Genomic DNA, 24,178 nt, shown 5'->3' with positions numbered 1-24,178 from the left:
GCCTCGAGGCCACCAAGCTTTCAGAGAGATTTTAATCTTGTCTTGGGGTAGAGATAGATAATCAAAGCTGTGTGATGATGGTCAGGAAGAACATCTACATCCAGTCATGTATCACTTTGAGAAATGTGTCGTTAGGCAATTTTGTCATTTGTGCGCATCCTAGAGTGTATTTACACAAAGCCTATTACACACCTACTCTTTGGCTCCTAGGCTACAAACCCACAGCATATTACTGCACTGATTCCCATAGGCAGTTGTAACACAATGGTATTTGTGTAGCTAAGCATAGCTATCTTAATGTAGAAACAGTGATGGTGAAAAGAAGGAATTATCATCTTAGGGGCCTGCCACTGCATATGTGGACCTTTGTATCCGCAGTCTGCAGTCTGTTGTTGACCAACACATTGTTACGTGGCGTGTGACTTGTAATTGAGGCATATATGGCAGGGAAAGTTAGGGAAGGTCTGTCTTTTTGTTCTGGCGGGACAAAAGACCATGGGGCCAGAATTGGTAGAAGCAACACGTGAGAAAATGATGTAACTGTACTTACTGATTCCCCACCACATTGTTCCGGTCTAATACCAAAGAGTTCCCTTAACTGAATAAACTTGAGGAGGCAAGATGAATGAAGAGAAAAACAACAACCTTTGCTTTTTAAGTTGACGTTTTAGTGGGAAAAAACTCCTTAATTAGTAGTTAACAACAACACACGTGTCGGGGCAATTACAGATTTTAACTTATTGCATCCTTGCACTAATCCTGTGGCAAGTACTCTTATTTTCCGCATTTACAGATGGAGTTGAAGTACAGGTATTGCCTAACTTGCCTGGGCTCACACATCTAGGAATTGAGGGAACTATAGGATGAACTTGGGCTATCTGCCTCTAGAACCTTTGCCCTTAACCCCAGTGCTCTGCATATCACCTCTCACAGTAGTTAAGTTTTACTATTCTGTGCAGTCACACTGAATATCTGTGTCTAATTTGAATTTAGTTGTTAGATTAAAATTTATTTTGATTTCTCTTTTTGTTGGAGGGAAATTATGAGAAAAAGTCGAGGGGTGGGGAGGTAATTATGTCTTCTTTGGGCCTCTTAGACTGAATGGAATCGAAGCCTTCCAAATTATCTCTCTTTAAAGTCCCTTAAAATTTACTTAGGAAGAGCAGAATTGTTGCTAATCGAGAGTTTACTTAATGTGTATTATAACTAGTGTATTTTTATCAGACTGATCACAATATGACACTGAAGATGTAATTTTTTTCTACTGTATATTTTAATACTCTGGGATTGAGGATATAGTGAACATATGTAGTACACTTATGCCTGTTTTATAAAAATAGGATTCTAAGTCTTTTTTTTTTTTTTTTTTTTGAGTTGGAGTCTCACTCTGTCGCCCAGACTGGAGTGCAGTGGCCACTCCCGGCCGCCACAGTCTCGACCTGCGGGGCTCCGGCGATCCTTCCGCCTCAGCCTTCCAAGTAGCCGGAATTACAGGCATGCACTACCATGCCCGGCTGATTTTTTGATTTATTGTAGAGATGAGGTCTCACTGCCCAGGCAGGTCTCGAACCCGCGGGCCCAGGCAATCCACTCACCTCAGCCTCCCAAAGGCGCGAGATTACAGGCTGAGCCACCGAGCCCAGCAGATTCTAAGTCTTAAATAAATAAGGAACTTTATTATTATAGGTCTTTTTGTTCAAATCTGTTTTATAGTGATTTGTTTTATGTCATTTTATTACATTTCCCATATTGTGAGGAGGGGAGAGGGCTGCCTATGGGTTTTGGTTTTATGGTTTTAAAATATAAGTGATGTGCTATTTTTCTTTTTCTTTTCTTTTTTGAGTTGTTCTCACTCTGTTGCCCAGGCTGGAGTGCAGTGGCATTCTCACAGCCACTGCAACCTTGACCTGTGGGCTCAGGTGATCCTTCCTCCTCAGTCTTCCAAGTACCTGGGATTACAGGCATGCACCATCACACCTGGCTAATTTTTGTTGATTTATTGTAGAGATGAGGCCTCGCCAAGTTGCCCAGGCTGGTCTCGAACTCAAGCAATCCTCTCACCTCGGCCTCCTAAAGTACTGGGATTGTAGGCATGAGCCACTATGCCCAGCTGTACTGTTTTTCTTAATTGTTAATACAGGAGGCTTTTAGAAGAGGAAGGTTGTGCTGAAGATGTCACTGGGATTTTTAACAAGCTCAAAACATGCTTTGTTAATAAAGTTAATATAAAGTTACAATGCTGCCACACTGATATGTTAATTATAGTTGCAGACAAAATCTTTAGTAGATTGCCAACAACAGTATAATTGCTAGATAGAGACTTTGAGATAATAGATAAACAAATTTATACTGGAGAATAAAAACTTTTAAATACAGATCTTATTTTGACTGCCTTATTTTCTAGGACTCAGTAATTAAAACATTATTTTTGCATCTTTATGCTGAAGTAACAAAGTTGGAAAGAAGGCAAGGAGAAAAAGGGGTAAAACTAGGGGATTTAACAAACTTTATAAGGCTAATTTTGACTTGAAGTGACTCTAAGAAAGAGAAGGTGGCCTATTGTGGTTCGTCAGTAAACCAAGAGCTTTGGAATATTTTGTGATCGCATTTACAATTGTCTTGGATAAGGGTCTTCAAGTCAGCCTTTATAGAAACAACACTGTCCTGCTCTTCTCCAGCTCTCTAGGTAGCTCTCTCAAATGTCAGCTGCAGCGTGAGGAATACAAAGTTTGAAGACTAAAGGGGAAAAGTGTGAAAGATGTATGGGGAGGATAAGTGAAGGATCATCTTCCCTTTGGACTTGGGAAAACATTCATTCAGGTCTTAGGTGTTAAGGCTGCATTTCAGATTGATGAAGGAGGACTCAGGAGAACAGCCTTGGCACTAGACAGGCTTTGGATGGTAACTGCGAGCCAAGGCCCAGAGGCGAAGGTGAACAGAGCAAGTTATTGGGGAAATCAGGAGGTAGCCTACCAGATACTCCTTTCTGCAGGGAGTCCTGAAATTGATTAGATGGTCATCGCTGTAGTAATGGTAGGGAGCATGGCTTGCCTGCCTCCTTGAAACAGCTCTGTTTTTTGGCTCTTAGCGCCCTGGGCTCTTGGTTTCCTTTCTTCCTCCTAGGCCATTTTCAGTACTGCTATAGATTAAAAGTGCACCAGGCCTCTGTCTTCAGATCTCTCCTCTCTCTTCCGAGAAGACAGACCCCCCTCCCACCCAAGCTTACTTTATTTAGTTCCAAGGCTTTAAATGCCACTAAGGTGATGATGTCTCCCAAATTCATTTCCCTAGCCTAGACTTGTCTGTAGAAATGTAGACTTAACTGCCCAGCTGCCAACTTAACTCTTCTTGAAGGCCTAATCAAATTCAGCGTGTCCTAAACATAACATGTCTTTCTCTCCCTGCCCACTCAAAGTGACTCCTCCTTCATTCTCACTCATTCTTTTTTCTTTTCTTTTTTTTTTTGAGTCAGAGTCTTACTCTGTTGCCCAGGCTGGAGTGCAGTGGCACACTCATAGTCACTGCAGCCTCAACCGACTGGGCTCAGGTGATCCTTCTGCTTCAGCCTTCCAAGTAGCTGGAACTACAGGCACGTGCCACCATGCCCAGCTGCTTTTTTTGTTTATTGTAGAGATGAGGTCTCACCAAGTTTCCCAGGCCAGTCTCGAAACCGTGGGGTCAGTCAATCCTCTCACCTCAGCTTCCCAAAGTGCTGGGATTATAGGCGTGAGCCACCATGCCCAGCCTTCACCCATTCTTGTAGTTGCTCAGATCGAACTACTGGCGCCACTCTTACCTTCTCCCTTTTTCTCACAGTCTGTCAGTAAGTCTTATGTCTTTGCCTTCATAGTCTGTTCAAATCCTGAATCCAATTACTTCTTGGCAATTTCTACTCTAGTCCAAATCAGTACTGCAATAGCTCCTGTCTCTCTGCTTCTGTCCTTGTTCCCATGCAGTAACCAGTCATATTTTGGAAATATAAATCAGATCTTGTCACCCCTGCTAAAACATCTTCATTGGCTTCCTGTTACTTTTAGGTTCAAACTAAAAATCCTCACCTTGGCCACAAGGCCCCACACATTTTGGACTCTGGCTAGCTCTGGTTTCACATCTCATCATTGCTTACCCCTCTGGTTATACTGATGGTCTTGCTGTTCCTTAAACTTCATTCGGGTTCCTGCTCAAATATCACTTCAAAGATTGCAGCCTGCCCATTCTTAACTCAAATAGCCACCTCTACCACTCCCGCTGCCATCTTTTATCTCCTTACCCTGCTTTATTTTTCTTTCCATCATTATACTATTTCTATTATTCTGACTCCTTCATTAGAATGTAAACTCCATGCAGATGGGAACTTGTTTTTACTAGATATCTGCAGGTCTGGGGCATGTTAGACATGCAGGTATTTGTTAAATGAAAGAATATTTTGAACATTGCTTTATGACAGATCCTGAGCTAGTTGTCAATCCTGAATAACAAGTCTATAAAGTTGGGCACTATTATTATTGTGCCCATTTTACAGATAAGGACATTGAGGCTTTCAGAGTTTATTGCGTGCCTATAGATGGACCTAGGATAATGCTGGATACTTAGGGCGGGGTCAGATGAAAGCCTCTGAAGTATTTTTCTTTCTGCATTAGTAAAATCTTTGAAAATTTCTTCTAGATATATTTTTTTAGGTCAGTTCACGTTTTGGTCATTGCATATTATGTCAAATTGTAAGACAAAGTTCAGTTTTGGATCAAGAGACACACTGCTGTAGATGTAAAAAAACAGGTCCTTCTCTCTCCCAACCCCTGCAAACCCCACATAGTGGGATTTCTGATGCCAGATGCGCTTCTCATGGGAGCCATTATATTGCACACACTGCAAGCAAAGTTCTCAGATAAGTTCCACTTAAGCCTTCCTCCAGTCCATCTTCCATCCATCCTCCAATTAGGAGGTATTTTGGTCATTCAAGTGAGAGGTAGTGGGATGGACCAAGGTGATAACGATGGGATGGTGAGAAGTCACGGGATCTTGCACATATTTTCAAAGTAGAACTGACAAATTGATCAAATGTAAAGCATGAGCGAAGAAGGTCAAGGATGAATGACTCCCAGATCATCTGTGGAAAGTTGCTTTTGGGGTTGTGTCCAGGTCTGGAGTATACTTTGTGTCCAGAGAAACCTACGTGGAAGAAGGGGGCTCAGGCACAGAAGGTGTAAGAGACCTTGAGAAGCAGCACACACATAGCCACACACTCATACTCACAAAAGCAGCACGAAAAGGTGGTTTTATAGGAAACAGAGCAAAATGAAATCTACAGTGCTTAAAATAGAGTTGTTATATTCTCACTCCAGTTCTCAAAAAATATTCCTGGAGTTCATTCTTTGCAGGAAAAATGGTGACTTCTAGACAAAGCTTGCATGCTGATTACACATGACCCTGGGGATGGGTGCTACATTTGTAACAGCTTTTATGTTGGTGAAAATGTGCTTTATATGTAGAATGTGTTCATTAATTACTATAATTTCATACTTACACGCATGCTTTCTGAGAGATTTATAAGTCCCACACACTGTATTTTAGCTCAGTGAACCTTGATAGAAGAACCCTTGTATTAATTATTGTCCAGTCTTTCAGAAATACAGTTCTCTCTTCTTTTTGTGAAAGTTGGCAAAACCTACCAGTATTTTAATGTATATATTACACAAGTATGCACTGTTTTGTTCTTCATTTTATGCTCTTGAAAATAATACAGGGGGCTGGGCATGGTGTCTCACACTTGCAATCCCAGTACTTTGGGAGGCCAAGGCAGGAGGATTGCTTGTGGTGAGGAGTTCAAGACCAGCCTGGGCAACATAGCAAGACCCCATTTCTACAAAAAAATTAAAAATTAAAAAAAGAAAAAAATCATACAGAGTGTAATCAAATTAAAATTTTACATGATACATGAAGGACTTTCACCTGAGTGTCTGTTTGGTGTAGGGCTTTGTAGAGGTTCCATAAGACATGGTCCATGTACTTACAGGATTTGTGATATGCAAAGGGCACCAGAGATTTGTTGACACATCTAAGAAAGGACTCAAATGTAGTACTTTGACTCTTGCCAAAAAATAGAATTCTTATATTATGCTTTAGCTTTATTAGTTATTGAATTTTTCTTGCTTTGGTTTAAAGACCAATGGAATATTATTATCATATCCACCAAAAAATTAACAGTCTAAAATGAGATAAAATATCTTTTTTAAAAAAATTTCCATTTGTGTGGTACTTCATTCATTTAATTCTGTGAACTAAGAATTACCTAAATTTTAGAGAGAACACAAAAGTGCAATAATAGCCAAGATCACAAAAAACATCTAAATATTATATTTCTTACTTGTGTTTAATGTATTTAGAATATTAAAAGACACCAATATGTAGATACTGATGGTCCTTTTCCCAAATCCTATATTCTTTCTATTACATGTACTGTCTACCCCGCACCCCTTTTAATGTTTGGAAACATCCTGTTTCTTAATTGGGTTAAAGGAAGTGAATGAGAGCCCAATCATATTAATTCAGAAAGAAAAATTATTTGACATATTTGAAAACTCTGATTCATTGACCATGAAAGTAATTGTGAAGTTTATGGCCCTTAGAGGGTTCTGATGAGCTCAAGTGTTGTTATTACTGTCTTATCCTTATAAAAATATTTTCCATTTGCAAATTGTAGGGTTTTAAAATATTTTAATAGGAAATATTTCATATAGTCAGGCTAATATAATATATTTGTAAATATAAAGACTAAAATAAACAACCCTATAGATACAGATATAGAACATAAGCCATAGAAATTACTACCACCTTCTGGCTCCGCTAAGACCCTCCTCCTGAAAAAAAAGAGGTAATGACAATATTGAATTTTTGCATTGTTCTAAAGTGTCTTAAGTGTGTTCATCTATATATTTTATTTGTGAATTGAAATCTTTTAATTTTGGGTAAAAGTGATAGTCTCAAAGTTCTAGGAGAAGAGAATATTAAGGAAGAGGAAAAGAATTTCATGTGAATCAAGGAAGTTAACTTACTGATGTGGTCAGTCTCTCTCTCTCTCTCTCTCTCTCTCTCTCTCTCTCTCAACTGGGGAAAAAAGAACAAAGACATAGGATCTGAGAACTAGTCCTTAAGTTGTTCGTGGCAGAATCGGTAGGTAAAGGCTGAATGGAATATGGCTTGAAAGCAAATTTTCTGGAGGCAAAAAGCATTTATTGTAACTATGTTTTTGAGTGGTGAAGATTACTTTAGGGGACATACTGTGTGCCTTGTCATTGTTATGACTAAACCACTGAAACCTGGAATCTGTTTCATGCAGTATGACACTAATTTCCGTTTTCTTGGTAGAGTTTGTGTGCTCATTCGTCTTTTAGGAACTGCAGTCCTCATGGTTCCATCAAGTTTTAAAGGAGTAGATTTTTAAACAATACCTGTGCTGTGATTTAGTGGGGTGACCGTGTTCGTGTGTATGTGCATCTCCATGGAATCCCTTGCTACCTTTTGCTGTGGCAAAGCTGTGTGCAGGGGACAAGCATTGAAGTGGTAGTGCCTTGGCTAAGAGTGTAAACACTGGAGCCAGACTCTCCAAATTCACATCCTGGATCTGCCGCCAGCTGGCTCTTTAGCCAGTAGTAAGTTGTTTAATCTCCCTGTGATGGTTTCTTTATCTGTAAAATGGGGATAATAAAACATCTGCCTTATTGAGTAGTTGGGAACATTAAGTAGGTTAGTAGAAAGTATTTAGGGCTCAGAGTAAGTGTCCATTGAATGTTGGCTGTTACTTAAATCATTTTTAATTTAAATCATTTATTTAAATGTTATTTAAATCATTTGGTTGAAAGCACATTTTTTTTTTTTGCTTAGTTACCATTTGTGTGTGGGGAGATGTTCCTTCTGGAACCATGTCTCCTTGTCACATGATTATGTGCAGCATGAGCCTTGTTAATACTCTGTCAGCATTTGAGGTTGGAACATAAGTGTGTAACTATGCCCAGTGGAATCCAGCAAGAGAGAGGACTAAGCACTGTAGCAACTGTTGCTATTTGTGTCCTGAGCAGCAGCTGTTCTAGACAGATTAGTTTTTAATCCTGATCTCACTGATAGCCTGAGCTGTGGCCCTGCCTCACAGAAGTGGACTGGTTGAGATGTCCAGTCTTTGAGGAGATTTCGTGACCACGTGTCATAAGGATTCTCTTCCATGTGCAGTATAAGGAGCTAAGGCTTTGTGTGTAAGATCAAGGGAGAAATGACACTTCAGCATTCACCATCAGTCTCTGAAGTTTAGTGTGACTTGATGAATTACATGAGAAACCACTTTTAATATGAGCAGTGAGACTTAACACTTTTCAGTCAAAAAGTAATTTTGCTGCTTATAATACTCTACAGATGATTTAGTATCTGTGATTCCACTATACACGCACATATAAATATATGTGTAATAATTTACATTCTTATTATTGTTAGCTGTGGATTTCAGAAATAGGACTATCTTTGCAATGAATGCTTCATTACCAAATACTTTTCTGAAGTAGATAGTGAGATCTTTTTTTTTTTTTTTCTTTCAATTTTTGAGTTGGAGTCTCACTCCATCACACAGACTGGAGTGTAGTGGCATGCTCACGGCCACCCCAGCATCAACCTGCTAGACTTAGGCAGTCCTTGAGCCTCAGCCTTCCAAGTAGCTGGAACTACAGGCACCACCACCATGTCAGCTAATGTTTTGATTTATTGTAGAGATGAGGTCTTGCCAAGTTGCCCAGGCTGTTCTCGAACTGTGGGCTCAGGCAATCCCCTTACCTCGGTGATAGTAAGATCTTTAAAAAGAGTTTGTTTCAGATAGGGATTGGATTTCTCTCTCTCTCTCTCTCTCTCTCTCTCTCTCTCTCTCTCTCTCTCTCTCTCTCTCTCTCTCTTTCTCTCTTTCTCTCTTTTTGAGTAAGGTCTTGCTGTTGCCCAGACTGGAGTGCAGTGGTAGTTCACTGCAGCCTTGAACTCCTGGGCTCAAGCCATCCTCCCGCCTCAGTTTCCCAAAGCACTGGGATTACAGGCGTTAGCCACCACACCTGGCCGAGTGGCTGGATTAATGCAATTCTTTTCTAATTTTTATTCCTGATGTTTAAAAATATTTCTTTCTTTCTTTCTTTTTTTTTTTTTTTGTTTGAGTTGGAGTCTCACTCCATCGCCCAGACTGGAGTACAGTGGCATGCTCACAGCCACCGCAGCCTCGACCTGCTGGGTTCTGGTGATCCCTCTGCCTCAGCCTTCCAAGTAGCCAGAACTACAGGCGCGTGCTACCACACTTGGCTAATTTTTCATTTATTGTAGAGATGAGGTCTTGCCAAGTTGTCCTGGTGGGTCTCGAACCCGTGGGCTCAGGCAATTTACTCACCTTGGTCTCCCAAAGTGCGGGGATTACAGGCTGAGCCACCAAGCCCAGCCTTTAAAATATTTCAAGCCTAATGAGGTTTCTTGAAATAGTAGCTGGGCGCGATGGTTTATGCCTGTAATCCCAGCACTTTGGGAGGCTGCAGTGGGTGGATTGCTTGAGCTCAGGAGTTCAAGACCAGCCTTGGCAACATAGCAAAACCTTGTCTCTACAAAAAAAAAAGAAAAGAAAAAGAATAAATTAGCTGGGTGTGGTGGTGTATGCCTATAGTCCCAGCTACTTGGAATGCTGAAGTGGAAGGGTCGCCTGAGCCCAGGAGGTCCAGCCTGGGTGATAGACTGAGACCCCAACTTAAAAGAAAATAAAGAATAATGTGGCTCATTTCTAAATTGTGACTGCTATCTCACCTAGGGAGGGTAAACATTGCCACAAGATACTTACCGAGTGTCTACCCCATGGCCTATTCCGAATGTTAGTGACACCCAGTAAATGTTGTTAGTGTGATGTTTTTTAAGTTCTGTATATAAATTACCTCTTAAAACTGGGATTATTTTTGTTTTCTGCTTGTCCCATTTGGATTCAATGGCATAAGTTTGCTGGTTGGGATGTTTTGAAAATACACTCTAGCATCATGTATAACTGAAGAACTTGTAACTGAGTGACTTAAAAAAATTACATTTTTATCCTGTAGGTATTATTAACCCAAAGAACCCAAAGGAAGCGCCAAAGTCCTTCAGCTTCGACTACTCCTATTGGTCTCACACCTCGGTGAGTGCCCTCCTACTGCAGTATGCTGCTGCCAGCTCATGCCTTCCATCTCCTTGTTCTTAGGTCTTTTCTCTCAGCCAGAGAGGTCCACATCTTGCTTTTTAAGTGTGCCGTAACATGAGTTCATGTTTTGATGCAGTGAGTACTATCTGAAGAATAAAGTATTTTTCTTAATGAAGTGTTATGGTTGATAGAAAGTTTATGCACTCATATACATATATATAAAACTGGTTTAGTTTACACCAAATTTATAATGAAGCTAAGCTACACTTAATTTATACTGATTTAGACATCCTTTGAGGATTTATTTATAGTATCTTAGGATTCTCATTATGAACGTTGTTGTGCTTATGGATCTTAGGAAGTGCCAAATTAAAGATTGCTTAGTGCATTAGTAATTTTAAGTTGAATTTTGAGTGAATGACTGGCAAGATTGGAATGGCCACAGTGAAAGAATTTGTTTTTTTAAATTGTAGTAGAACAGTGCAGATTTTGAACATTTTGAAAGAGCCTATAGGTCCACAGGAAAACAAAAGATTACCAATATCTAGAAAAATGGAGAGTAGGGCCCTTCAAGGTACCTTTTACTCAGTGTAGAACCCCCAAATCCTGCTGCTTCTAGGGATTGTTCCTAGAGATTACTTCAGCATCTTTCATCTCTTTGTTATGTTTTTGGTTTTATTTTTCTTGTTTTGTGTTGGGAATTAGGAGATGTTTTAAACTACTGCCAAAGCCTGATTGTCAAGGAAGGGGCCTGAGAAAGAGATTCCTCACTGCAAGCTGTATTTATTGAGAAATAGCTGCACTAGCTGGAGTGAGTTCAAAGAAGTATTTTTATAAGTGTACTTGACCTTGGATCTGTTATTCCCACTTTTCACTTAAGAAAATCTTCTTAGAGCTCCCTATGAATGAAAGAGTGATACTTTTAAGATTATAGAAAAGGCTGGGTGTGGTGGCTCACGTCTATAATCCCAGCACTTTGGGAGGACGAGGTGAAAGGATTGCCTGAGTCCATGGGTTCAAGACCAGCCTGGGCAACATGGTGAGACCTCGTCTCTACAATAAATCAAAAAATTAGCTGGGTGTGGTGGTGCGCACCTATAGTTCCAGCTACTTGGAAGGCTGAGGTGGAAGTATCACCTGAGCCCAGCAGGTTGAGGCTGTGGTGGCCATGATTGTGCCACTGCACTCTAGCCTGGGCAAAAGAGGGAGAGACTTCAACTCAAAAAAGAAAGAAAGAAAGAAAGAAATGTAATCATGCCAGATAATTTTATGTATGGCTGCTGTGAATTACTCTAATAGTATGTATGTTTGTGAGTGTTTAATAGTATGTATGTTTGTGTTTGCATGTGTTTAATGAGAAAAACTGTGTAGGGGAGTTAAAAAATATATAGTATATTTTAGGTGACTATTCTGATTCCAGACACTTTTGTTTATTGTGGCAGCAATCAAATACATATAGGAAAAATATGAATGAAAAGCCATTTATTTCTCCTTCTAATCTTTACAGCCTGAAGATCCCTGTTTTGCATCTCAAAACCGTGTGTACAATGACATTGGAAAGGAAATGCTCTTACATGCCTTTGAAGGATATAATGTCTGTATTTTTGCCTATGGGCAGACTGGTGCTGGGAAATCTTATACAATGATGGGTAAACAAGAAGAAAGCCAGGCTGGCATCATTCCACAGGTAAAAAAACAAAACAACTAAAAACCTCTGTTTATTATTATTTTTAGTCTTATATTGTTTTAACAATCGTTTTTATTTGGCAGACATTTATTCAGGTACTATTTTAAGCAAAGTACAAAGATGAACAACCTGTCTCCATTCAGAGCAGCTACAGTTGAGGGGAAAGGATTGGTGTACACATTTCAATGTTTTGTAAAGATTTTGCCATATATGTGCCCACTTGTATACCTAATCCTTAATTGTACCCTGCACTTTAAAATAAAATATATTTAAAAAGGATAAAAGGCATTTTACCATATGCCCAATGCCATGTTATTTTCTCTTTTGAAAAGTGTCACCAGCTTCTTAAAAGCTCTGTTCTGAATCCTGGGGATATCTGAGCATTGTTGATGTGATTTTTTTTCAAATTTCATATATAGATCACCTCTAAAGAAAGATTATTTTTTATTTTTTTAATTTATTTTTATTTATTTATTTGAGGGACAGGGCCTTGCTCTGTTTCCCAGGCTGGAGTACAGTGTTGCAGTCATGGCTCACTATAGCTTTGACCTGGGCTTAAGTGATCTTCCTGCTTCAGTCTCCCAAGTAGCTGGGACTATAGGAACATGCCACCACACCTGGCTAATTTATTTTTTATTTTTTAGTAGAGATAGGGTCTCACTCTTTCCTATGCTGGTCTTGAACTTCTGGTCTCAAGCGATCCTCCCACCTTGGCCTCCCAAAGTGCTGGGATTATAGTCTGAGATTTCTTTTTTTAAAAGAGCAGCTATTTAATAGTGTTATTTCTTTTGATCTTTTATTGTTTGGAGGTGGAGAAGAGTTCTGATATAGGTATTTAGAAGGAACTTCATTTTTTAATAATGGGACTGTAGTTTGCTTATTAATGATATTTGAGTTAATCTTAAAGTGTTCTTTTACTGCAGGCCTAATGCTACCATCTCTATATTCTGAGACTAAAATACATAAGTTGGCTACTTTTTCTAACAGATTGTGGACTATGATTTTAAATTCAGGTATATAATTGGAATGCTGAATTATTAGTAAAGATAGAACATTTTCAGGAAAAAAATGAACACACTAGTTTTTTTTTTTTTTGAGTTGGAGTCTCACTCTGTTGCCCAGGCTGGAGTACAGTGGCATGCTCACAGCTACTGTACCCTTGACCTGCTGGGTTCAGGTGATCCTTCCACCTCAGCCTTCCAAGTAACTGGAATTACAGGCACACGCCACCACTCCTGATTAATTTTTTGATTTATTGTAGAGATGAGGTCTCGCCAAGTTGCCCAGGCTGGTCTCAAACCTGTGGGCTCAGGCAGTCCTCTCACCTCGGCCTTCCAAAGTGCTGGCATTATAGGTATGAGCCACCATGTCTGACCTTGCAGATTTTTTAATAGTAAAAATATGTCTGTATTAAGAAATGTATTTGGAACTTGTTCTTCTTTGTATATAAAAGTAGCAATATTATTAATTCAAGAAAACATTATGTAATACTCACTATGTGCCAAGCACAGGTCTAAGTGCTTTACAAATATTAGCTCATCTGGGCCAGATGTGGTAGTTCACGCCTGTAATTACAGCACTTTGGGAGACTGAGGGAGAAGGATTACTTGAGCCTAGGACTTTGAGACCAATCTGGGCTTCATAGCAAGACCTTGTCTCTTCAAAAAATAAAAAAGTTAGCTGGAGATGGTGGTGCATGCCTATAATCTCAGCTATTCAAGAGGCTAAGGCAGAAGGATCGCTTGAGCCCAGGAGTTTGAGGCTGTGGTGAGCTGTGATCATGTCACTACATTCCAACCTGAGTGACAGAGTGAGACTGTGACTAAAAAAACCCAAACAAACCCTGAATTGTACCCCACATATTCAACAACAACAAAAAACTCAGCTGAACCTCCTCATATAACCCTAAAGAAGTAGGTGTTTTTGTAACCTCCATTTCACAGACAAGGAAACTGAGGTACACAGGGTTCATTTCATTTGCCCAAATAAGTGACAGAGACAGGATCCAAATGCGGGTAAGGTAGTTCTGAAGCTTTTGCCTTTATCACTATGTAATACTTTTTTTTTTTTTGAGTTGGAGTCTTACTCTGTCACCCAGACTGGAGTGCAATGGCCGCTCCCGGCCACTGCAGCCTCGACCTGCTGGGCTCCGGCAATCCTTCCGCCTCAGCTTTCCAAGTAACTGAAACTACAGGCACGCGCTACCATGCCTGGCTAATTTTTTTGATTTATTGTAGAGATGAGGTCTTGCCAAGTTGCCCAGGCGGGTCTCGAACCCGTAGGCTTAGGCAATTCACTCACCTTGGCCTCCCAAGGCGTGGGATTACAGGCAGAGCCACCGAGCCTGGCCTGTAATACTTCAGCAACAAAATTATTATTTGTAGATTATAGTAGGTTATGCTAACTGGCCGTATTTGTTTTAATCTAGATGCCACACTTGTTTTTCTCTCTTTTCCTTTAACTTTAATTTATTTAATATTGGAGTTCTTCTGTTATTGGATATGTACCTCTTTTCTGATCAAAAAGCATAGTTTTTAAACAAGATTACTTTTAGAAATTGCTATTTGCAGTAAATTTTAAATTCCATTTAGGCTTCTAGAGATTCATTTTCAAAATATACTGCCTAAATGTATGATTGTCATTATCATGTATGATCATCTTAATACTAAAGATATAGCACATGAAATGTTAGTAGAATTTTCAAAAATTATATTAAAATATCTCATATTTTAAATAAGAAATCCAAGGGAAGGGAGGATGAAGCTTACAATTTTCCCAATCTAGAAAAATTATTGTTTCCTCTTAGAAATGTTATTGTGTAGTATTATGTAGTAGATAGCATCTCACAAAAGAATGGGATCTTAAGACAATGGTAAAGGAAGAATTTCTAGCATCATAATTATTCCTAAAAAAGCCTTCATTTACCCCCTTCAACTTGTATAAATTCTCTCTAAATACATATGTATACATTTATAATGTATAGTGACTGACAGTGTGTAAGAATAATTTTTGTTTTATATATTTATATATATATATACACGCAAAACTTAGTTTAATAGTAATTTTACTGCTACAGTGATACTGAGAGTAGAGTCACAGTTACTGTAGTATAGTATGAAGAGTTGAATTCACTTAAATGAAATGTGCCAATGACATAGCTCCTCTATAGGAGATATAATTCTCTCTTTCCCTAAATGTGGCTTTCCTTCTAAGGAAACAATATTAAGGCACTATTGTTGAGGGAGATTACAGATTAGATGAGAAGAAAATATTTAAAGTGTTCCTTTTCCTTTTGTAGTCATGTATTGCCTCACAATGGGGATACGTTCTGAGAAATTCACTGTGAGTTGTTAGGCAATTGTGTCATTGTGTGAACATCATACAGTGTACCTATACAAGCCTCGGTGGTGTGGCCTACTACACACCTTGGCTGTGTGGAATAGCCTATTGCTTCTAGGCTATAAACCTGTATAGCATGTTACTGTACTGAATACTGTAGGCAGTTGTAACACATGGTAAATATTCATGTATCTAAATATAGAAAGGGTACAACATAAAAGATTTAAAATGGTATTCTTGTATAAGGAATTTCCTGTGACTGGAACCTGCAGGACTGGAAGTTGCTCTGGGTGAGTCAGGAAGCGAGTGGTGAGTGAATGTGAAGGCCTAGGATAATACTGAACACCACTGTAGTCTTAATAAACACTGTACACATGGGCTACACTAAATTAATTTTTTTAGAAAGGAAGACTGTAACCAGGTTTCAATCCCACTAGGAGGGCGTAAGCACCTATTGTACCCTTGCCAACATTTAGTATTTTCATTTTGTAATCTTTGCTGATTTGATAAAGCAAAATTTCTCTTATTTAAATTTGAATTTCTTTGGTTATCAGTGTGGTTGCACATCTTGTAAATTATTCATATGCCTGTCTACGTTCTGGGGTCACAATGTTTTTCTTTTTTATTTGTGTGAACTCTTTGCCTTTAATGATAATTTTTTTGTTTTTGTTTTTGAGTTGGGCTCTCACTCTGTCATCCAGGGCTCACCATAGCCTTGACCTCCTGGGCTCAGATGGTCCTTCCACCTCAGCCTTCCAAGTAGTTGGGACTGCAGGTGTGTGCTGTCAGGCTCGGCTAATTTTTTATGGAGATGAGGTCTCGTTATATTGCCCAGGCTGTTCTTGAACTCCTGGGTTTAAGTAATCATCTTTTTTCAATAATCAATTAACCATAGCTTACTGTAATGATTTTACTTTATAAACTTTTTAAGTTTTAAAAACTTTTTGACTCTCTTATAACACTTAGTGTAAAATACAAACACATTGTACAGCTGTACAAAAATATTTTGTTTCTTTGTATCCTTTTTCTATATGCTTTCTTCTATTTTTAAATTTTAAAAAAAATTGTAAACTTTTTTTGTTAAAAACTGAGGCACAGCCGGGCTCGGTGGCTCAGCCTGTAATCCCACGCCTTGAGAGGCTGAGGTGAGTGGATTGCCTGAGCCCGCGGGTTCGAGACCTGCCTGGGCAGGCGAGACCTCATCTCTACAATAAATCAAAAAAATTAGCCGGGCGAGGTAGTGCACGCCTACAGTTCCAGCTACTTGGAAGACAGGCTGAAGGATCGCCGGAGCCCAGCAGGTTGAGGCTGCGGTGTCTGGGAGCTGCTACTGCACTCCAGTCTGGGTGACAGAGTGAGACTCCAACTCAAAAAAAAACTGAGGCACAAACACATACATTAGCCTAAGGATCAGGATTATTAAGATGTCACTAGGTGATAGGAATTTTTCAGCTCCTTTATAATCTCATGGGATCACTGTCATATATGCAGTCCATTGTTGACGGAAATGTTGTGGTGTATGACTGTATTTTATTCAAAGCATTAATCATATCTTGTTGTTTGTGACTTTTATATTTTGAGAGAGAGAGAGAAAGGGGATCTTTCTAATTTAATACTCATGGATAACTTTACATTCCTCTCATTTGAGCTATATTGTCTCTCTCATTCTGCTTCCCTAGTTATGTGAAGAATTATTTGAGAAAATCAATGACAACTGTAATGAAGAAATGTCCTACTCTGTAGAGGTGAGTGCAGCCCTGGGTTGAAAGCAGAGGCCCTTGTGCTCCTTTCCCTCAAATATTACTTTTAAATGGGTCCAAATTGTGACTGTGTTACAGATCATTCAGCTTTTCCCTCAGTTTTGTACTTTTAGGCTACATCTATGTTTTGATTCTAATAAACAATGTTGCAGTTAAATCTTTGTTCATAAGCCTGTGCATTTTTTTTCAGTTATTACCTTTGTATGTATCTTGGTTAGTAGGTAATACTTGTATTGCCAAATGACCTTTTAGAAAGAAAGACTGTTACCAGGTTTCAATCTCACCAGGAGGGTGTAAGTACCCATCGTGCTCTTGTCAACATTCAGTATTTTCATTCTGTAATCTTTGCCAATTTGATAAAGCAAAATTTCTCTTATTTAAATTTGAATTTCTTTGATTATTAGTGTGGTACATATCTTATAAATTATGCATATATTCTGGGAGCACAATGTTTTTTAAATTTGTGTGAACTCTTCCCCTTTAGTATTGTTCATCTTTTTTTTTTCTCCCTGAGTTGGGCTCTCACTCTGTCCTCCAGGCTGCAGTGCACTGGCACGGTCACAGCTTACCATGGCCTCAACCTCCTGGGCTCAGGCGGTCCTTGCACCTCAGCCTTCCAATTAGTTGGGACCACAGGTGTGCACCATTACCCCTGGCTAATTTTTTGTAGAGATGAGGTCTCACTATATTACCCAGGCTGGTCTTGAGCTTCTGAACTCAAGTAATCTTTCTTGCCTCCGCCTCCCAAAGTGCTGGGATTATAGATTATGGGCGTGAGCCACTGTGCCTGACTAATATTATTAATAATGATTTTTGACTGGTATAGGTTTTAAATATATATATGTATATGCTATTTCCTCTCTTTATAATTGCTCATAAGCTTAGAAAGTTATTCTTCATCCAGTGTTCACCCTGGCTCTTTCCTGAAGAGCTCTATAGAGTTACTTTTTAAATTTTTTTTTCATTTTTAGAGATAAGGTCTCACTCTGTCTGTCAACCCGCCTGGAGTGCAGTGGTGCAGTCATAGCTCTCTGTAACCTTTAACTCCTGGGCTCAAGCAATCCGCCCACCTCAGCCTCCTAAATAGCTACTACAGGAACACACCACCATGCCTGGCTAATTTTTAAGTGTTTTTTTAGACACAGAGTCTCACTATGTTTTCTAGGTTGGTCTCAAACTCCTGGCCTTAAGTGATCCTCCTGCCTCAGCCTCCCAAAGTGCTGGGATTATAGGCATGAGCCACCATGTCCAACCCTAGGATTACTTTATACATGTTTACTTGTTAAACATTCCTTCTTTTTGTATGTGCTTTATGAATACCCTTTTTCAGTATTCAGTTTCATAATAATTGAAGTTATTAAAGTGTTGTTCAGAAAAATTAAGCTGCCTTTTAAGCAAACTTGAGAATTTTTTCTTTTTCTGGTGTGTTTTTGATTCTCTACAGGACTACACCATTCCATTCCTAGTTGATACATTTAGTTGCTTTGGGTTTTTTTTTCTTTACCTATAAAGTGTGATAATTCTAAAGGATTCTGCCTTGTGACTGTCATACACCAAAAGGAGAATGTGCTGCTCTAAGAATATTTTATGTTAAAATGAATTTTTAAATTGCTTATCTCATAACCATTCTATTTTGAATCAGATGATAGGGCTTTTGAGCCTATAGGTAATAAAAGATGCCATTTTCTTTTATCTTATTCAGACTTCACAGGCTTACTTGGAGTGGAGTGTAGATCCTAGGTGACACTGTTGCTCGTTACCATATTTGATGAACTTCTCTACCCCACTCCTACTTCTCTTACCATTTTCGCTGTTCCAGCCATACTGGCTTTTTTTCTGTTTCAAGAACACACCGGAAACATTCTTGCCTTAGGGCTTTTACACTTACCTTTCCTTCTGCCTGAAATATTCTTCCCCTGGATATCTTTTTGACTAAGTTTCTCATCTCCTTCAAGTCTGTACTCAAATCTCACACTCCTAATGAGGCTTACTTTGACCACCCTATTTAATACTGCGCCCTGTACTCCTCGTCTCTGTTGCTCTGTTCTGGTTTTTTTTTTTTTTTCCCGCATCATATTCTAACATGCTTTCTGAGTTACCTATTTTTTATGTTTGTTGTATATTGTCTCCTTTGCTAGAATTGTAAGCTCACCAGGGCAGGGCTCTGTCTATTTTATTTAGTGATGTATGCATGTTGCCCAGAAAAGTGCCTGGAAGAAAACCATGCTCAGTTGAATTGAATCTGCCAAGAGAGGTCTTAAGTGGTTGGTGCAAATAACAAAAGAAATAATGATGGTTTGGGATGGATTAACATATCAAAGAATAAGGGATAGAGCATGTGAACTTTTACCCAGATGATTTGGGTTCTCTTAGTCTCACACCTGTGGGAAAAAGGACAAGTGTGCCAAAAGCTATAACATCTTCCTTGGATTCAGGATTATATGTACAAGTTTAAGTACAAAAGAATGATTGCAGCCATCTCACTATCTAGGATGACTTGCCGTCAGAAGGAATATTTGTTACTCTTAGAATAGATCATTTCTTTATCTTTTCAGGGTTCTCAATTTTTAAAATTTATTTTTAAAGTACGATATAAAAATACAATCAGATCAGGAACTGAATGAAAGAGACAATAGAAATGGCATTAAGGTGCTCTTTCAGATACTCAAAATGTGTCTATAGAAACTTAAAAGTTGAAAAATATAGGAGTTACAGTGTATGCTCAAACTGCTTAGTAGTACAGAAGGATCTGATTTCTGGGAGACATCATAATGTGGCCTACTGTGGTGAATTTACCTCAATTTAGGGCCTTGTTTGCTTAGAAGTCTGATGTAGACACATCAGGAAAAGAACCATCCTTCAGAGTCAGACTCTTGAGCAAAGCTTGTTTGACTGATGTTATGGGATCAACGTGTTGGTTTGTTTCTTTCCTATGAGAAATAACTATTACCCATGCCAGAACACTCACATTTGCAAGACTAATATATTATCTGTCTGTGGACAGACCTCTGTTGGAACTGTGTGTTGTTTGGTAAGCATAGAATTAGGAGGAGAGTTGATTAGATATACTAAATATTTAATTGCCTCAGGTTAAAAAATGATAGCCTCATGCCTTTAGCACCATGACAAGAATGGTCCTGCTGATGGGACGATAAATTATGGGGTGTATTGTCTGAGGCTTACCCTTCCCCCACGGATCTTGGATAGGTTCTGCCACCTCAGCTTCCATGCTGGTCAATCCTTACCCCTTCTGGTGGATATACTGTTCATAGTTCGTCACAGTGTGGTCAGTCTTACAAAATTAGTCAGTAGTTTCTTTTGTCTTTTCTGCTTTGTAATACTGATATTGTTCTTTGATTTTAACTCTGATAGAAGTCTTATTCCTAAGCTCTTGGAGTAACCCCAGTGTAAACCCCAATGACTGACAGCGGTGTAACACTTTAAAAAACATTGACAACTGATAAGTTGCTACCAAAATATTTTCTGCCTAAGATAAGTAGCAACCATTATATCCAAGAGATAACCTCTTTACCTCTTTCTTCCAGAGAATGTCAGAAGGCTGATTCTAATCTATGCAGTATGATTATCTGTGCATATTGTTAATAGAATAAAAAAGCCTAGAACTATGACATTTCACTTTGTCAAGGTTGCTAATCTCTAATTGTAGAGATCTATTTGTTTGTTTGTTTGTTTGTTTGGAGTCGGAGCTCATTTTATTGCCCAGGCTGGAGTGCAGTGACATGCTCACGGCCACCACAGCCTTGACCTGCTGGGCTCAGGTGATCATCCGCCTCAGCCTTCCAAATAACTAGAACCACAGGGCGCACCACCACACCCAGCTAATTTTTGAATTTATTGTAGAGACAAGGCCCACCAAGTTCCCCAGGCTGGTCTCGAACCCCTGGAGTCAGGCAATCCTCTTGCCTCGACCTCCCAAAGTGCTGGGATTACAGGTGTAAGCCACCGTGCTTTATAGAGCTTTTAATAAAAGTTTAAAGAATTTCTTTTTGTTGTATGTGATTTCTTTTTTCTGAGCCTTCTAATTCACTTTAATAATTTGTACTTAGGTGAGCTACATGGAAATTTACTGTGAGAGAGTACGAGATTTGCTGAATCCAAAAAACAAGGGTAATTTGCGAGTGCGTGAACACCCACTTCTTGGACCCTATGTAGAGGATCTGTCGAAGTTGGCAGTCACTTCCTACACAGACATTGCTGACCTCATGGATGCTGGGAACAAAGCCAGGTATGGTAGGAAGTAGACTAATGACTGAGGTCTTTGGCATATTTTTATGTCCTTTGTTCCCAGTTAAGTGTTTGAGGCCACATTTATAGCTATGAAAGTTACTTTAATTGTGGAATTCTCTGATCCTTTAACTACACTGGAGCAGTGAGGGCTTTAGCATATTAAGTGTTTTTCTTCTCATCAGAACAATGCATTGCTGAAACCACTAGCTCTTTGGTTAAGTTTTATTCTTAGGTTTTCATCAAGTCATGGTAAAATGTTGGTCATCATGTATATGTGTGGCTGTGGTAGTAATTGATTCTGGAATAAATGAGCACCAGTAAAGAAAGAAAATTAAATGCTTCAGTGGTTTCTAAAGGGATAGCTGGAGTATGAAAAATGATTCTGATGGGGTGCCTTTGGAGCTGGAGGGCAACTTGAGGGGCTCACAAATAAGGCAGTATTGAGAGCAGTTGCGTAAGTGACAATCTTGCAATCTGTGAATAAATTTAAGACTATTGCATGTGATTGTTATGCTTATAATGTGGAGCTTGCTGTCCATTTCAACTCTCTTCTCAAAATTCCATTGTCACATGGTCACCTTTATGTTTATTTAGGACAGTGGCAGCTACCAACATGAATGAAACAAGTAGCCGTTCCCACGCTGTGTTTACCATTGTTTTTACCCAGAAGAAACATGATAATGAGACCAACCTTTCCACTGAGAAGGTAGGAGAACTTCAGTCTCTGGGCTTAAGTTGTGAAAGATGGGGGTTTTGAGAAGTCTCTTTTGTTGCCTTCTGCATTTTGTGGTAAAGGAGAGGGTTGCTCTTATATTTAGTGAAGGAAGGAATATCCTCTTGTCTCATTTTTTTCTCACCATACACCAATTTTCAGCATGGTCTGTTTTTTTTTTTTTTTTTAAAGAAAGCAGGATTTATTGAGAGGACAGAAAAACTCCCACAGTGAAAGGGGACCCGAAGGGGTTGCCCTGAATGGGTTCTTAAATGAAATTGTAAGGGTACCTGTTTAAGGAACCTAACCCTGAATTGTACCTCGCATTTTTAAAATAAAAAAAAATGAAGTTGTAAGATAGAAAATAGAGTTAAGAAAAAAAGCTATGCAAGACTTTGAGTCTCAAAAACTACTGTATACAAGGCAGTTAAGCAGGTCTATGGGGAGAAAGTTCTTCCTTTTCTTCTTGACTAATACCTTTTAATTATTACTTTATTAGCCTTCTTTGGTATATGTATTCCTTTTTCTTTTTAAGCTATGATAATGTTATTGTGGGATTAAATATTTAAGCAAACAGTTAGGCAAATATGTTTTATTCCTGAAAGATAACTTTACAAGAGTTCTGAGGTTCTTCAAATACCTTTGCTTACTGATTTCTCTTTTTTTTTTGCTCCTCCCCCACCCCCAATTTCTCATTTTTTTATAGTGATTAAATATTGTAGATTTTGCAGCTAGACTGCTTGATTTCAATCTGGGTTCAGCTATATTACCTTAGACAAATTACTTGTTTGTGCCTCAGTTTTCCCATCTGTAACAGCCTCATAGTGTTGTTAAAAGGATTAATTGCCAATATAAGTTAAGTGCATACAATGTCTGGCACAGAGTAGCTACTCAGTAAATGTTAATTTTATGTTACTGTTGTCAATAATAGAAACTTTTTGTTGAGTATTATTCTACATTCCTAAATAACATGCAACTGGGTTTTAAAATCTGAAGTTAGATTTATTGTGCTGGCAATTATAAGAGATCCTTTGCCGTTATAAAATGAGTACTTTATGATCCTTTGCCATTCTAATTAGAATCTCCTTTTATTTGGTGACTTTTTATTTTTACTGAAAATTATTTTAAAAATATATTTCTTATATGGGGGAATCAAATAACTTGCTTAGCCAGAGGTTATATTAGTGCTATTTGTTAGTGTTTATCTGAATGGCACCAAGGAACATTCTATGTGAATGTATTTTTTACCCTTCTCCCATGAAGTTGAATCTACAAAATTAATGATGTTAATCCTATAACTATAGTTTTTTTGATAATCCACTTTGGATACTTTTGTCTAAACTTTCCTGAAGCTTTATTTTATTTTATAACAACTTTACTAAGGTATTATTGAAGTATACAATAAACTACACATATTTAAAGTGTAAAATTTGATCACCTTTGACGCATATGTACACCTTTGAAAACCAGTACCACAATGCAGATAATGAGAATTTTTATTACCTGAAAAGTTACCTCATCCTCCTTTGTAATCTCTCTCTAGCCCTTCTTCCACTGCAGTCCCCAGGCAATTCCTGACCTGCCTTTTGTCACTATATATTAGTTTACATTTTCTAGAATTTTGTATAAATGTAATCATATAGTATGTATTTTTTTTGCCTGACTTCTTTCACTTGTCATAGTGATTTTGAGATTCATCTGTGTTGTTGGGTGTATCAGTAGTTTCTTTTCATTATTGAAGAGTATTGCATCGTACAGATACACTCAGTTTGTTTATTAATTCACCTGTTGATGGGCATTTAAATTGTTTCCAGTTTTTGATTAGTAGTAATATAATGAAGCTGCTATGAACATTTGTGTACAAGTCTTTGTGTGGACATTTGTTTTGTTTTCTTTGTAAATACTTAGGAGTAGGATGATTGAATCTTATGGTAGCTTCTTACGAAATGCCAGATTGTTTTTCAAAGTGATTGTATCATTTTACCTTCCTACCAGCAGTATGTAAGAGTTCCAGTTGTTCAAAGCTTCATTTTTAGTAAACCATTTAATGAATTGATTAGTTTTGTATATCTTATGACATACCGTAGTAAAATATGTTTATCCTAAAATCACTTATTTGGAGCCATGAAAATTGCTCTGAAGTTTTTGTATGCTTTTTTTTCTTAATCTTTAAATGTTTTTAGAGACAGAGTCTCACTCTGCTGTCCAGACTGCTGTGTGGGGGCTGTCCACAGGTGCAGTACTGCTTCAAGCTCTTC

The 24,178-nt window shown here is 38.5% G+C and overlaps 1 protein-coding gene across 5 annotated transcripts in view; it reads left to right on the top strand.

Annotated features, from left to right (window-relative positions):
- Positions 1–24,178, top strand: part of KIF1B (kinesin family member 1B) — a 157,447-nt gene that overhangs the window by 28,935 nt on the left and 104,334 nt on the right. For all 5 annotated transcript variants that reach the window (XM_021716015.1, XM_021716016.1, XM_008064949.2 and 2 more), the window contains exons 3-7: positions 10,095–10,171; positions 11,682–11,861; positions 16,880–16,945; positions 21,028–21,206; positions 21,803–21,914. In XM_021716015.1, coding sequence (XP_021571690.1) covers positions 10,095–10,171; positions 11,682–11,861; positions 16,880–16,945; positions 21,028–21,206; positions 21,803–21,914 — 614 coding nt within the window. The remainder of the gene's footprint in view (positions 1–10,094; positions 10,172–11,681; positions 11,862–16,879; positions 16,946–21,027; positions 21,207–21,802; positions 21,915–24,178) is intronic.

The sequence above is a fragment of the Carlito syrichta genome, unplaced genomic scaffold, assembly GCF_000164805.1.
Source record: "Carlito syrichta isolate Samal-C Ts95f unplaced genomic scaffold, Tarsius_syrichta-2.0.1 Scaffold308112, whole genome shotgun sequence".
Taxonomy (NCBI): Eukaryota; Metazoa; Chordata; class Mammalia; order Primates; family Tarsiidae; genus Carlito; species Carlito syrichta.
This window is presented reverse-complemented; position numbering and strand designations above follow the sequence as displayed.